This window comes from Saccostrea cucullata, unplaced genomic scaffold (assembly GCF_032062105.1).
Source record: "Saccostrea cucullata isolate Sc308-1 unplaced genomic scaffold, CSIRO_AGI_Scuc_v1 ctg700, whole genome shotgun sequence".
Taxonomy (NCBI): Eukaryota; Metazoa; Mollusca; class Bivalvia; order Ostreida; family Ostreidae; genus Saccostrea; species Saccostrea cuccullata.
Genome location: NW_026918648.1, coordinates 32,907 through 49,848, shown reverse-complemented (window position 1 = coordinate 49,848; position 16,942 = coordinate 32,907). Strand labels below are relative to the sequence as shown.

At 33.5% G+C, this 16,942-nt stretch overlaps 2 protein-coding genes across 3 annotated transcripts in view; one reads left to right on the top strand and one right to left on the bottom strand.

Moving 5' to 3' along the window:
- The window catches only part of LOC134269094 (uncharacterized), a 131,369-nt gene that overhangs the window by 87,498 nt on the left and 26,929 nt on the right, over positions 1–16,942 (top strand). For both annotated transcript variants that reach the window (XM_062751325.1, XM_062751319.1), the window contains exon 3: positions 3,825–3,871. In XM_062751325.1, the coding sequence (XP_062607309.1) occupies positions 3,825–3,871 (47 nt within the window). The remainder of the gene's footprint in view (positions 1–3,824; positions 3,872–16,942) is intronic.
- LOC134269118 (uncharacterized) lies at positions 12,984–16,289 on the bottom strand. The gene is made up of 3 exons (XM_062751345.1): positions 16,148–16,289; positions 15,129–15,257; positions 12,984–15,036 (listed from the first exon to the last, which is right to left on the bottom strand). The coding sequence occupies exons 1-3, from the start codon at positions 16,287–16,289 to the stop codon at positions 14,711–14,713; spliced, it is 597 nt and encodes a 198-aa protein (XP_062607329.1). The 3' UTR covers positions 12,984–14,710.

The window sequence follows — 16,942 nt, the reverse complement described above, 5'->3', positions numbered from 1 at the left end:
AATCGATAGTCATTTCGAAATATTTACCGTTTTTGAGTTATAAAGCAAAAACTTTCAAGGTCCCTTGATCCCTAATTACAGGGGCCAGTCCCTTTTGAATAGTATTATATGAAAGCCCTTGCAATTATGCACAACTTTTGTTCATTATGTCTTAACAAAATATTTTTAGTTTTCAAGATAAAAAGGAAAATATGTGTAAATTTTCGCTCTTTTAGGCGTTCTAATTTTTTACCCCTATAAAGCGCCCTTGTGAATACAGAAATCGAAAAACAAAAACCGATGTGCACAACTTCAATCCTTCTGTTACCTAAAATCAGTAAAAATTCTGCTCCAGCTTTTGTGGTCTCTGAGCCTTTATCCGGAAACGAAAGCCTATAAATTTTCATTTAAAGGGGAATAACTCAAAACCGGAAGTGAATTTTTGAAATGTTAGATAGCACTCTGATAGAGTTTAATAATGTCTATAATGTCTGAAAATTTGAGCCAAATCCGGTGATAAATAAGTGAGATATGAGGCCTCAAAGTTGGCGTCTAGGAAGTAGAAGAAAAAAAAAAAGAATAATAATCTTTACCAACAGAATCAGTAGAAGGTCTTCCATTGGAAATGGAAGACCTTAATAACATGAGAAGGCACATTACATAAATTAATAACAATTAAACACTGTTTAATAATATTGATACAATGTACATTCCATCCACAATATCTATCGGTGTTAAGTGAATTTTAATCAGATCATTGTGGGAACAAAATGTTTCAACGGAAGTACGCCATGTTGTGACATTGTAGAGAGCCCCTTTAAAATTATTTTTAGCAAAAATATTTCTAAATGTTTAAATATAAATAAATACAGGAAAATTGAAGACTAAAAAAAAAAAAATCATAACTGTAAACTCTCATCATTAGACTAGATTTTATTAATAAAGCCTGATGATTTTTGCTCCAGCTTTAGCCGTCTCTGAGCCTTTGTCTGGAAACGAAAGCCTATAAATTTTCGTTTAAAGGGAAATAACTCAAAACTGGAAGTGACTTTTTGAAATTTCAATTTCTAATAGAATTTAGGGTAACGTCTATCAACTCTGAAAATTTTGAGCAAAATCCATGATTTCAATATAACTTGGCACACAAGTAGACTAAACTAAGATACATAAAATGGTGCATCAGTTTTTGATTTTGATGAACGATGTTGCCTTGGTTACTAAAAATAGAAATTTCTGTGAAATTCCTTTAAAATGCTACTCCTCCTACAGTTTTGGTCTGATTTCAATATAACTTGGCACATAAGTAGACTACACTAAGATACATAATTTAGCGCATCGGTTTTTGATTTCGATGAATGGTGTTGCCATGGTCACTAAAAATAGAATTTTCTGTGAAATTCCTTTAAAATGCTACACCTCCTACAGTTTTGGTCTGATTTCAATATAATTTTGGCACACAAGTAGACTAGACTAAGATACATGAAATACTGCATTGGTTTTTGATTTCGTTGAACAGTGTTGCCATGGCTACTAAAAATAGAAATGTCTGTGAAATTCCTTTAAAACGCTACTCCTCCTACAATTTTGGTCTGATTTGAATATAACTTTGCACACAAGTAGACTACACTAAGATACATAATTTAGTGCATCGGTTTTTGATTTCGATGAATGGTGTTGCCATGGTTACTAAAAATAGAATTTTCTGTGAAATTCCTTTAAAAAGCTGACTCCTCCTACAATTTTGGCTTGATTTCAATATAACTTGGTACACAAGTAGACTAGACTAAGATACATAAAATAGTGCATGGGTTTTTGATTTCGATGAACGGTGTTGCCATGGTTACTAAAAAAAGAAATTTCTGTGAATAACTTTCAAAATGCTACTCCTTGTACAGTTTTGGTCTGATTTCAATGTAAGTTGGCACACAAGTAGACTACACTAACATACATAAAACAGTGCATCAGTTTTTGATTTCGATGAACATTGTTGCCATTGTTACTAAAAATAGAAATGTCTGTGAAATTCCTTTAAAATGCTATTCCTCCTACACTTTTGGTCTGATGGCAATGGCTTCTTTTCTAATCCTTTGTTATAAGAACAAACCAGTAGAGCTACAGTCTAGACAGAGACTTCTGGTTTTAAAAAAATTTCTATGAGTAACCCTCCCCATCATATACTTGAATTGTTTTCTATTATAAGCTTGCTGCAACTTTTTTTTTCAAATAATATAGAGGACAATAATGTACATTAAAGCTAAATAAATTTAACCATGGCGGGCCGCCATGGTAAAACCCCTTGTGGAGAACCCAATCCAATTAACATGCTTTGCTTGTATGTACAATGTACAAATCAACATACGAGGTTTGTCTCAGAATTTCATAGACTGAGCTCATATCTCTTAAAGAAATTGATGTATCTTTATAAAATTTTCTGGGTGGATAAAGCATGTCCTTGGATGAAAAATTACAGAGTTTTATCATCTTTATTTGAAAACTATTCACGTAATAACATTTGAAGTGATATTGTTGTCTAACACCCGCCGCAATCTGCAACGTCAAAAAGACAAATGTCAACAGTTCAATTTTTTAGAGAAAATATTCCAGTTTACCAGAATCAAATTCTTAGATTAAACAAAACCGTTATAGTTGTAAGTGTGAATTATCTTAATTACTATGATATGATGAAACATTAAAATATGTAAACAGAGTATATGGATGTACATGTATGAAATTATGATAATTTGAAAACCCTATATTTCTACAGGCTTTTCTTCTGTCTTCTGTAATGGAGTTGTACAGTGGCAGTCTTGCCAAATTCTTAGGCCTGTCTTTTATTTTAGTTACCATTATTCACATACATAGAGAAAGCATTTCAGTCATTTTAAATACTTAGGACCAGAAAACTTGTCTACCAAACATTTATGACTGGTACATTTCTGTAAGAGTGAATTCAGGATCAAAACACTTGATTAATATATAGACCAGTGCACCGCCTGTGCCAGCGCAGCCGCCATTTTTCAAAAAGTCAGATTTCAACTTTGTGTATATTACGCGTTATAAAATTAATGTTTGTTAATGCATTAATACCAAAATTTTGAGGAAATATAGTTAATAAAACAATATTAAGAATTTTTTTATTTCCATTCAAAAAATACAGAGTAGTAATTACTTTTCCTTAGAATTTTAAATATAATATACTGATTTTTAATTGCAACTTTTGGGTACTGCACTGCCTTCCTACATCAGACAATGAAATGTGCCATTTAAATAGGATTAATTTGCGTAGTTACTCCATATTTGTCCATAAATTTATTTGATTTGATTGTGTTGGTTTAATTTATGTTTGAAGTTTTATTAATATATGACATCGGGTTCCAACAAAACAACGCTTGTCTACGGAATTTTGAGACAACCCTCGTATTTGATCTTTTATCCAAATCGACAGATCAATATGCCATTTGGATTGGTTTATAGCTAATCCTGATTGACAGCTCCGTAAAGCTATACCATATATCTTAAATGAATTTCATTATATGGTACATGGCATTTACTCCCAGGAAAAATAATCAAACACTGCGTATCACTAACCAGTGAATAGAAATCACTGTTGTTTACTTCCATGGAGAAAGTACATGTAAAAAACATGTTCAATTTATTTTGGCCATTTAAAATGTAAAAAATACTTGAATTGATTACATATTGCGCAATATACTGTGAATTTCTATTTCTTAGAATTTAGATCTAAGGGCAGACCACTCTTGTTTGTGTTATTTATCCTGAACATGTTTAAAAAAAATCTTGAAGTAATATATGATATTCACAATGAGAAAAATTAATTATTTCAGCAAAGCAAATTGAGAGGAAACAATGACCCTAAAAAAGAAGAGAGTTTGTGAGTATAAATATTTTTTTTTTTATCAATTTTTGTTTGTGAGAGTTTTATTTTTGCATATTTACTCGAGACATTGTGCTCATAAAAGTTTCGTTCTCATATATTGTAGTATTCCTTAAGATTATTTAGAAGATTAATCACAAATCGTGAAAATTTTGTCTTGCTAATAAGGAGTTATTCATTTTCTAGCAAAAATAAGGTATTGCTAAAATTAAGTGATCTACAGTACAGTATATGGCCACTAAGTGTAATTCTCTGCAGTTCTTCGGATCTTATTTTTTTCTGTGGATATTGTATTGTCTTTTACCTCATCTAATCAAATACAAGAAGAGCAAGTGTGTTTATTTAATCTGGGTTTTTTTACACCCCCCGCAAACGAAGTTTAGGGGGGTATATAGGAATCACCTTGTCTGTATGTCTGTCCGTCCCTCTGTCCGTCTGTCTGTGCAAACGTGTCCGGTCCACATCTTTCTTTTGGAGGAACATTAGAATCTAATACTCCACACAAAGATTGCCCATGACGTAAGGGTGTGTCATGACCTTGACCAAAGGTCATTTGGGGAAGTTCAAGGTCACTGGAAGAAAAAATTCATAATTCGTGTCCGGTCCATATCTTTTTTAAGGATAAACTTGGTAGGTTCTAATTACACACAAAAATTCTTCCTGACCTAGAAGTGTCTCATGACCTTGAACCAATGTCATTTGGGGAAGTTCAAAGTCACTGGAAGAAAAATTTCATAATTCGTGTCCGGTCCATATCTTTTTTATGAATAAACTTGGTAGGTTCTAATTTCACACAAAAATTGCTTATGACCTAAGGGTGTATCATGACCTTGACCCAAGGTCATTTCGGGAAGCTCAAGGTCACTGGAAGAAAAAATTCATAATTCGTGTCAGGTCCATATCTTTCTTATGGATAAACTTGGTAGGTTCTCATTTCACACAAAGATTGCTCCTGACCTAAGGATGTGTCATGACCTTGGGTCAAGGTCATTTGGGGAAGTTCAAGTTCACTGGAAGAAAAATTTCATAATTCGTGTCAGGTCCATATCTTTCTTATCGCTAACCTTGGTAGGTTCTAATTTCACAAACAGATTCCTCCTGATCTAGAAGTGTCGCATAACCTTGAACCAATGTCATTTGGGGAAGTTCAAGGTCACTGGAAGAAAAATATTCATAATTTGTGTCTGGTCCATAACTTTCTTATGGATAAACTTGGTAAGTTTTCATTTCACACAAAGATTGCTCATGACCTAAGGATGTGTCATGACCTTGGATCAAGGTCATTTGGGGAAGTTCAAGGTCACTGGAAGAAAATTTTTATAATTTGTGTATGGTCCATATCTCTTTATTATGGAAAGACTTGAATCTACTACTTCACACAAACATTGCTTATGACCTGAGGTTGTCTCATGACTTTGAACCAATGTCATTTATGCAAGTTCAAGGTCACTGACAGAAAAAGTTCATAATTCTTGTCTTGTTCGTATATTTAGTCTAATTTTTTTTTTTACTAGGCTGCGCCTTCGTTTCATTTATAAAAAATATAATGAGCAATTACATTTGCACTAAAATGTTTTAGCATTTCTCTCTTCTCTTAGATCCATAAAATATTCATTTAAGCACTTTTGAAAAACCCAGTAGGACAGCTCTATGTCCTATATTAAGTTTTTTGGAGCAGTTTTCTTTCTAAGTACTTCTATGTCCTATATTGATTAGACAACCATGGAAGATGCTTCTAGTGTGTTTCATTGTACCAGTCAAAGTTTCAGATGCAACAATTTCAACAAAGGAATGACCAGGTTAATTTTTTGGGGCAGGTTTACATTTTTGGTGCAGTTTTTGGTGTAGGTCTCATTTCCAAAGAACTATAAGCCCTGTGTTGACCAAACTTGCATGGATGATACATCTAAGGATGCACATTACCAGGCTTGCTTCAGATGCTGAATCTTACCTATATTTTCTGGTTGAGTGAACAGGTTAATGTTTTTGGTGCAGGTCTCATTTCCAAGTAACTATAAGCCCTATGTTGACCAAACTTGCATGGATGATACATCTAAGGATGTACACTACCAGACTTGCTTCGGATGCTGAATCTGACCTACATTTTCTGGTTGAGTGAACAGGTTAATGTTTTTGGTGCAGGTCTCATTTCCAAGTAACTATAAGCCATATGTTGACCAAACTTGCACGGATGATACATCTAAGGATGTACACTGCCAGACTTGCTTTGTATGCTGAATCTGACCTACATTTTCCAGTTGAGTGAATAGGTTAATGTTTTTGGTGCAGGTCTCATTTCCAAGTAACTATAAGCCCTATGTTGACCAAACTTGCACGGATGATACATCTAAGGATGTACACTACCAAACTTGCTTCGTATGCTGAATTTGACCTGCATTTTCCGGTTGAGTGAACAGGTTAAAGTTTTTGGTGAAGGTTTCATTTCCAAGATACTATCAGCCCTATAATGACCAAACTTGCATGGATGGTACATCATAAGAGGCATACTACCAGACTTGCTTCGGATATTGAATCTGACCTACATTTTCTGGATGTGTGAACAGGTTAAAGTTTTTGGTGCAGGTTTCATTTCCAAGTTACAATGAGCCCTATAATGACTAAATTTGGATGATACATCTTAGGATGCATACTACCAGACTTGATTCGGATGCTGAATCTGACCTACATTTTCTGGATGAGTGAAGAGGTTAAATTTTATACATGCAGGTTTCATTTCTAAGTAACTATAAGCCCTATGTTGTGCAAACTTGCATGGATGATACATCTTAGGATGCACACTAATGGACTTGCTCCAGATGCTGAATTCGACATACATTTTCTAGGTAATGGACCAGGTAAAAGTTATCCGTGAAGGTCTATTACCAAGAAACTATAAGGCTTATATAAACCAAACTTGTACAAATGATCATTAAGATACAGTCTCAAACTTGTTTCAGATGCTGAACACATATATTGCAAATTTTTCGGATATAGTTTGAAGTTTTTATATAGGTCTATTCCAAAGTACTATATAAATTTATAAATTTTGCACTTTTGGATAACAAATTTTTGTTGGGTAATTGTGTGACTTTGCCTTACTTAAAGACAACATTCATTGAGGTGAGCTCTAATCTCTGATAACAGATTACCTATGTTTGTTAATTTTGAACATTTTCAACTCCTCTTGTGAAACTGATTGGCAAGTTTCAAGCAGCATGATTGTAGGATTTTAATAGGGAAATTATTTTAAAAAAAAGAATTTTTAAATTGAAGATAAATTTAAAATTTTTGATAAAAATCTACCTTGAGTAAAAAGTAAATACATTTTCTGACTTTAAAAAAAAGTATCTACCATCAACAAAAATTCCTAATTTTACATAGATCTGACACTATATTTCGGTGTTTTGTATGGTGCATGTGATACATAAATAATGGGCAAAAAAAATGATTAAATAAATATAAAAAATTACGGTTTTAGTTCTAAAATTTTTTCAGGTCCTTACAACTTCGTTATAACCGAGTTTTACTGTACTACTACCTACAACAATTTTTTCATTATTTTGATAAACCTTGCCCATCCAAGTGAGCTTTTCTGATTGAAATTTGTCTGTTGTAGTCATCGTAGTTGTTGTCGTTGTCCTCGTAAAGTTCTCACATATTCATCTTCTCAAGAACCACTGGGCCAATGTCAACCAAACTTGCCACAAAGTACAGGGTTCGAAATTCACTATATAAAACTCGTAAAATGTTGGAATATCCAAATTGCGAGTTAAAAAATTTGTAACTTGCGAGTTGATTTAATTGTAAATTTCACCCAGGAAAAATATATCTGAGATCCCCCACTTTTAAACCCGTGTCCAACGATCAGGCCTAAAAAAAAAATGACCAATCCATTCAAATTACCTCCAGGTGGATTTTTTTCTGCCAAATCTACGTGGTTTGAACAATTAGCTGATTCCATTTACTAAAAAAAAATATTAATTGTACTTAAGGACAATCTAAACACTGCACACTTAAAAGAGGTCTAGTTATTTGGTAGTTTTCAGCATTTAGTGATCTCTCCTTCAATGTAAGATGAAAGAAATTGTTATTTACTGTTAATTACATAATTTATAATAGATTAAAATATTTTTTGCATTATATAAGACCAAGAGAAATAAATTTAATTATTTTCATTAATTTTCCCAATGTAAGTAAACAACAGTGATTTCTGCTCACAAACAGTCTATTGTCTTTGAACATTTTTCCTGCACAAATAAGGCAGGTACCCTATGTTCTAAATGATCTTAATTTATCATTTAATTATGATGAGTGAATTAAGGTGCCTTATTTTTTCAAAAATTGTGAAATATGTGGCCCCCAGGATCAGTGGTTCCTGTTGGATGAGGCACTTTTGGTTATACAAGGGGTGATAAAAACAATCAGGATCTAATTGAATAACTTCAGAAAAAGAACTAATATAGAAAGCCAGTGTTGAAAAATTTTCAAAGTAGTCCTCTACGATTTTAAGGCGCATCTGCAACCGTTCTGTTTATGCGTGGATCATGTGATATAGGCAGTCAAGTGACATGCTCCATAACATTCTGTCACAGAGGCTTAAAGAATTTTGGGACTCATATTTCTTACCATGCAAGTTATTTTTTATAACAAAAACAGTCCATTTGTCAGAAATGGCCAAATTTTGGCAATAGTATGAGTGGATAATATGATGTCCTTTCTAGAATGAGCCTAGTGACCATCAAAACCCAAGCCCTCTGTCATTTGAGCGTCATTTATTTAAAATGGATAAAGTATGAGTGCACACCTTCTTTTTATCATATCTGAAATGTTTAAAGTCTAAAGTAAACAATATTTTAGGGATTTATTAGTGTTATCATTGTTAAGATATTCAACTATTTTTCTAACTGTAAGTTGGTGATCTTTTTTATCAAATTGCTTAACAAGACACGTCTTCCGTAGCTTGCTTTAACTGGGCAACAGAACAAAATTTTTAGCTCAACTGAGCTGAAAGCTCAAGAGAGCTTTTCTGATCACAATTTGTCCAGCGTCTGTCTGTCTATAAACTTTTCACATTTTTGACTTCTTCTCCAGAACCACTTGGCCAATTTCAACCAAAATTGCCTTGAGTGAAAGGGATTCAAGTTTGTTCAAATGAAGGGCTACACCCTTATTCAAAGGAGAAAATTCAGATATAGTGAAAATTTGATGGCATGTTTTAAACATCTTTTTCTCAAGAACCACTGTGCCAGGAAAGATGAAACTTATTGGGAAACATCCTCAGGTAGCGTAGATTCAAGTTTGTTCAATTAACTTATGACCCCCTGGGGGTAGCGCGGGGCCACAATGGTCAATCAAAGTTTTAAATAGAAATACATAGGAAAATTCTTTAAAAAGCTTCTTCTTTATTTATATGGAAGCATTCTCAGATAGTGTAGATTCAAGTTTGTTCAAGTCATGACTCCTGGGGATAGGGTGGGGCCACAATGGCTGATCAAAGTTTTACATAAAAATATAATGGAAAACTCTTTAAAAATCTTCTTCTCAAGAATAGCCAAGCCATTATTAGTCATATTTATATGGAAGCATTCTCAGTAAGTTTAGATTCAAGTTTGTTCAAATCACACGTTCACAACCCCTGGGTATTGGGTGGGGCCACAATGGATGTTTAAAGTATAACTTAGGAATATCATAGGAAAAATATTTCAAGGACAGCAAAACCATGATTGGTCATATTTTAGTTTGGCAAGGGGTGGGGGGACAATTTAAGTTCAAATTAAAGGGTAATAAAGCCTTGGGTAGTCAAAGAAATATGCAAGCATCCTTAGTTAGTGTAGATTAAAGTTTGTTCAAATCATACCCTTGAAGGATTGATTAGGACTACTTTTGGGTTTAAACTTTTCAATAATAAACTGATTTCAGCTTTTTTTCCAGCCACAGTGCTCAGGTGAGGATAAACCGTGTACAAATTATTATATGCTTCTGCAAAGGAATTTTAACTTTTAAAAGCTGTTCATTAATCAAATACGACTGAGTCAACAATTTTTTATAACAAATGATCTATATATATATTGAGGTCATTTTCATATTAAGCAGGCTTGGGGCAAATTACATTGTAAAGTAATGCATTACATTACCATTATTTCAACAATTTAGGCATTAAATTACCACTACCATTACTCTATTTTGTTAAAGTAATGCATTACATTACCATTACTTTAGTAAAGTAATGCATTACCATTACTATTGGAGGTTTTTAAAAATAGAAATTTATTCAAAACTATGCAATTTTTTTTTCATATGCATGCATCAACTCCCTTCAAAACTAAACATGATAAATGATAATTCAAGTTTGATTTCAAGTTTTTGTACATATATTACACTGTCAATAACTTACATTCACAGAAACTTCAAACTTTTAAATAGTCATTTATAGACTAGTTATTGTTCATCATAATAGCTGTCTGATAAGCATTGATCTTGATTGGTAAGACTAAAACAAAAACAAGATAATTGAAAAGTAACTAGTTTATTATATACAACACAGCAAAATACTGTATAACTGGTAATTTTTACTGCTGTAAATTTTTACGAATTTTGGTCAAAAAAGGGTGCTTTAAATTTTTACGCGTTAATTTTTTACGAATTGAACATGTCCGTAAAAATTAAAATCATCAGATGTAAAATTCCAGATCACTGATTGTCAGCACTTTCATACAAATAAATTGTCTACAACCCGATGAGAACAAAATATTAACGTACCGTGATAACGATTCATTCAATCATAATATGTTCATTCACCTTTATAAACCATGTGCCTTTCATTTATTCTAGAAAATATACATTGCGAAATACACCACGTGCTCGTCTTGACTTTACCACAAAAGAAAGAGAGACAACTCAAATTATCATGATTTAATATACAGTGTATCTAAAAAGTCGAAGTCTTTATTCGAAACACGTAAAACAGGAAAAAAAGGTCACTGATATAAAGTTTTACGTAAAATTGAATGGTTTAAGTTAAAACCGGCTTTTTATTTTGAAAATATGCAATAAAGTCACTGTGAAAAAAAAATGTGTTAAAATAAATACGTTTTTAAAAAACATGCATGCAGAGTCAGTCAGTAACTCAGTAACTTCTTTTTTTTAATTCACTGCGTCATAAATCCCAGCTTCCCTGAAGCCGCTTGTGACAATATCTGGGTGACCTATAAAATGTTCATACAGCTTTACGAGCCATTTCAAATGTAGAGGTTTTACCACAGACAAAAGCAGAGGAACGGGTTTGATTGGATTTGCCGATTTCACCATTTGAAAAAATAAGTTTTATATTGTTTTTTACATTTATATCTAACTTGTTGATTCGGAGCACTGTTCTAAAATCAAATTTGTATACCATGACTGAAACTGTTTTTTCATGAAATCTTTTGCGGTTTTTTTGAACGGGCAGATCCATGGGTTGTAATTTGCCTGTGCAATTTGCAGGAACCATAACTGGTACAACGGATTTCTCCTTCAAAAAATCCATTATTTCCTCGGAGATCTGAGCCCTAAATACGTCGAAAATACACAGTGTTTTTTGTTTTAATGGCAAGTAAAGGTCATCTTTCACCTGCTTGATGTAAGGAAGGATGATCTTCTTTACATACCTAAATAAAGTAGAGAAAAACTTTTTTAAATACCCAATACCGGTATCACAATCATACATGTTTCATATTCAGTTCAGTAAAATTTAATAGAACGTTTACCTGAGACACGTCTCGCCATTGGCCCAGTGATTAGGTGAGTGGGTGATATCCCACCCTTCAATAAGACTTTGGTGAATCTGGGGGTGAGATTTGTCTGTTGTTCCCTTATAGATAACTTGTGGCTTCAGGAAATGACCACTTAGTGTCCCTGCAAAAACGGCAGTTATTTGTCGCTTGTCTCCCAGCCCCGTAATTTCTACCCATTTACTGCCCTCTTTCTCCATAGTCCACTGCGATACTGGTATAATTGGGAGACCTGTAACAATTAAGTAATTATCAGAAAGCATGTGTCCCGTAAGAATTCTAATTATAGAGCAACTAGGTAATTGACGATGTTTGTATAACTTAATAGCAAGTTAATTAAGAATCAGTACCTGTATGATCCCAGTTGATTATCATTTGGTCCGGTATTTTGTGGTCCTCGACTGCCTTTTTAATGCGACCAAGAAATGCTGTTTTCATTTCTTCATAATTTGTTATCTCAGGTTTAGCAGTGGAACACCCGCGCCGTTTAACCAAAGTTTAACCCATTCTGTGCATAACAGATGCAGCCCAGTGCCTGGTAAGATCTATGTCCCCTCCATGGTCTATGTGACGAGATTTGTCTTGGGACAACAGCGCAGCATTCCCAATGGACAAGATTATTGTAGTGTTGATTATACCACCATTTGCTCGCGTAGCCAAAATGTAGTCTTGAACTTGTTGATCAATTTTATCTCCAAGAACAGTTTTCCTTCCATGTTTCAGGGACGGGATTTCAAGAACAATACAATCTTCAGTAGTGTCAAGTTTCCTCTTTCGTTCAGTTAATTTTTTGACATATTTTGTCTTGAAATTACGCACGGTGCATTCTAAAATAAATGGGAAATCGGTGGAAAATTTCCTCAGAGCTTTTGGTGTTCCATTTTCACTCGCATATCTGCCAATAGCGGCACGATCGTTATCACTAAATTTCATATATTTTCCTCGTTTTTGGAGAAGTTGGAACTGAGGCAACAGATTTATTAACGGCATTAATCACCTCCCGAGGAATTGTTTCACTTAGAGCTCCGTTCGGGTTCGGTAATGTAGATACTGCTTTGAAATAGCTTCGTATCCCCTCCATAATTCTTGACACAATGAATCAAATCTACCAACTAACATCGTATGATTTAAAAAGTGTTCAAGACTGAATAAAGGGAATTTAAGGTATTAGATGTATAACAAGCAATATTAGATAATGGAATATCCCTGCATATTTTCTCATGAAGACACTTTGAATGTTTTAATTCCAAATTTTTATTAAATTTTGACCAAGCGTATTTGAAAAATGGAGCATTTAATTTTCAAACCATACCCTCCTGGGTAGAAACAGTGAAGGGGCTGTTATACTATAACAAAAATTTCTATGACTTCTATGACTTTAATACAAAGTTTTCACAGTGAATGAACAAAAATGTCATAGGTGATTAATAAAAAATACAATTCATTATTAAAAGTTATCATTTATTAATATTATTTCTGGTTTACTGACCTTATTCAATGGTAAGCATGCATTTTATACAAACAACTTCATTTTAATTTTTATTTTTTAAATTCCCAGTATGCTTTGGGCTACAATTAACAACAACAGAAATTGACCTTAATGATCACTTTCCATAAAAAAAATACATAAAATATTTTTCACCATGGTATTTTGAAATTATTAAGCATTTATTACCCCTACCCCCTATATCATCGTTCAATTAGCAGAAACAGGTATGTAACATATCATCTTAAACACTTTAATTTTTGTAAGGTTAAATTTATATTTTGATACCATTTTTGATAGGCATGCAAAAATGAGTCCCAATGCCTATTTTACAATGACCTTGACCTTTTAACCTTGAAAAAAAAACGTAAGATTTACTCAATAACAGCAAAAATACATTGTATATTTTAATAAAATTAGAATTAGATCATCTAACCAAAATATTTTCACTACAATAATTCTCACTGATTGATACAAATATCTATTTTTATACTTTTACAAATTTGAGCCTCATTCAATATCCTTGTGGTCCAAATATACCTGCTGTGCTAGTTCAAAAACTTCTCACCTTAAACTTCTAGAATCCTGGTTTAAACATTTTTACAATACAATCAGTATACAATTATTGACTTTTGTTGAGGTCTTCTCATGAGTATAGTGACCTGATCAGGTATTTGTTGACCGAGGCCAAACACCGAGGGTAATCAATACCTTAGAAGATCCATATACTAACGAGAAGACCAAATTCAAAAATCAATAAATGTTTTATCAAATCAGAAGTTTTACAACATTTTTGAAATTATAATTCTTGTCTTCAACACATATAAACACTTATAACGTAAATTTCAGTGTAAGCAATGAATACTTAAAGCAGCATTAAGACACACAATGGGGAAAATTGACAAATGTAGAATTTTTGCATGCTCCAGTTAAATGTTGTTAACAAGTTTGAGCTAAAAATAAAAGTGGCGTGACCTTGACAAACATGAAAACAATGAAACAGTAGATACAACCTTTGTTTTTTAGGCACTTATATCATGCATTGTCATATCATAACCTAGCATAAATTGACATGGTTTTGTTCATCTAACACAATTAAGAATCACAACTAGAAAAAAACTGCCCTAATTTGGGGATGATTTCCTCAAGGGTTTTCTTGATGTTTGTAACGCGTGGTTGACCTTCACGATTTTTACAGGAAAATATGTTCCTGAGCCCATCCTCTCCTTCGCGTTCAAATATTTTCTTCAAGTGACCCAGATTTAGTCCAGAGCCAGCCACCTTCTCTGCTGTACCCATTTTAAGGATTCCTTTACCAACAAGCAAGTGCAAAGATGTGACATTCTTTGCTTTTTCTCTGTTGTACTTTATTTGATTGATAACAGCTGAAGGTGGGAAACTGTGAATACACATTTTGGTAGCATCAAATCTTGTGTGGGAAATGAGCTTGCCTAGGACCTTCACATCCTCCATAGCATTGTGGGCATCATATGTAGTGTTTAAAATTGTCCTGGCCAAATCTTCTTGCTTGTAAGACTGGGAGGTGAAGGCCTTCTTGAATACATTGAGACTGTCACACAGTCAAGAAATTCTGTCACATTTTATGTTCATCATTGCATTCATTAACACAGGAAAATCAAATTTTCGTCCATTGTGGGCAATCAAATACACACTAGGATATTTCTTTAGCCATTTGCAGAATTTATCAATGGAAGAATAAAGATCTTCTGCATGAACCTTTTGACCATGGACTGTCATTGTCCCACTATTGTTGACAATTATCCCGGTTATCTGCTGTGCAGTGGAAGCAATTGGCACCTTTGGGTAAACGTAAGCAGAAAACTCTGACACCGACCCCACGACTGATGCCGCAATTTGTGTGATATGTGGATATTTCCCTCCACGCACTGAAATATACAAATGTTTGTTAGTTGATAAATACTGATTAACATATTAACATGTACTAGTAGTTATCTTCTTGCTGCAATTGATATTTTACCCAAGTCAGTTGTCTCCAAGTCAAAAACAATGAAGGTAGTATTTTCCCCTGCAGGCACAGGTTTGAAGTTTCCTTGAGGCACTGCTTCTGGTAAGTGCTCTACATCAGCATCAACAGTAAGCCCAATACCTGCATAAGATTAGTAAAAATAATTTTTTAAAAACTAAAATGTTCAGCAAAGCATAATATTCCATGATTAAATATAAAGATAGAACACTGATATTTGTTTTAAATTCTTCAATTTCATAAAAAAAAGAATAAAAGTAGAATTTTTATTTCAAATAAAAAAAAATACCTGACTGATATGAAGCTCCCTCCAAGTTAGTAAGATAATAGAGGAAACATGCGTAAGCATGTTTAGATGAATAAGCAACTTCACACGTAAGTATGAAGCATTAAGCGTCAGTGAGACAAATATATAAAAATGAAAAATTGGCATGGTGCTTGAGAATTGTAGATTTCATAAGCACACGTAGTGTGTGCAATGGAATCCTAATTTCATGAATAACCTGAGATAAGATATGAAAGAGTTCTCTCCGCTTGACTCGCCGTAAGGTGACGCTATGAATAGCCATATAAAAAAAACTCCCTATAGAAAATTTACTCATTCATCGAATTGGTGAGGGAGTACACCGAAACCTTACATTGTAAGGAAAAACTAAAATGAAGTAAACTATTCAATTCACAATAGTTATCAACAAAGAATCTCTTCTTTATTGTCCAGTCTTCTTATGATCTGAAAAATATCAGATAGTGATGAGTTATTATCAGACAATGATATAACCAATGCAATATAAAACAAAAGGTAACGGGAAGGGTGGGTGGGAACACTTTCATATCTTATCTCAGGTTATTCATGAAATTAGGATTCCATTGCACACACTACGTGTGCTTATGAAATCTACAATTTCATTTCATAACCTTCGATAAGATACTTAGTGTTCTTTTAAAGCCCTTATTATTACCTTTTCAATACTGAATTTTGAAAGCTCGACTTGTGTACTGGTTTACAATAAAACCTGGCAAAGGTATTTCCTTAGCCCAGTGAGCTTGTTGCATAATTTCTGAAATGGAAACTCCTGCCAAATAAGCTTTTGATACTGAAGCTGACCTAGTGGAATGAGCTTTAAAATGGTCAGTGTTAATACCAGCTTCAGCCATTATGGTTTTTAGCCATCTAGAAATAGAACTAGTTGTCACTGGGTGATGTGGTTTAACATAACTCAGTAACAACCAGGATCTGTCAACGTTGTCAGAAACATCTCTAAAATCAACTGTTCTTTCTATATAAGATCTAATACATTCTACCACACATAAAGTGTCCGTCTCAAAAGCATTGAATACAATAGAATGTAAAGGATTCCCTGGCTTGCAAGTCTTTGTAGGTTTAGACAATTTAAATGAAATGCAATCACCAGAATAATCATGAAATTCACATTCAACTGGTTTAGTTCTGACGCTCTGCCACTGAGGTCAGAGCAAGTAATGCCACTAATTTACAAGATAACTTTTTCAGACAAAGGTTTTTGTTATCAACTAAGTTATCAATATACCTGAGTAAAATGTCTACATCCCGAGATTCTTGATATCTTGGTTTTGGAGTTCTCATATTGAAAAAAGCTCTCATATGAGTAACAATTAAAGGATGTAGTCCTACACGTTGACCCTCTACAAGGGCATGGTTTTTGGAAATTGCAGATCTGTAGGTATTGATTGTCCTGTACTGTTTGTTCTCATTGTACAAAACAGTTAAAAACTCTAGAATAGGTTCCAGAGGGGAGTGAATTGGATCATATGATCATGAACCACACCAG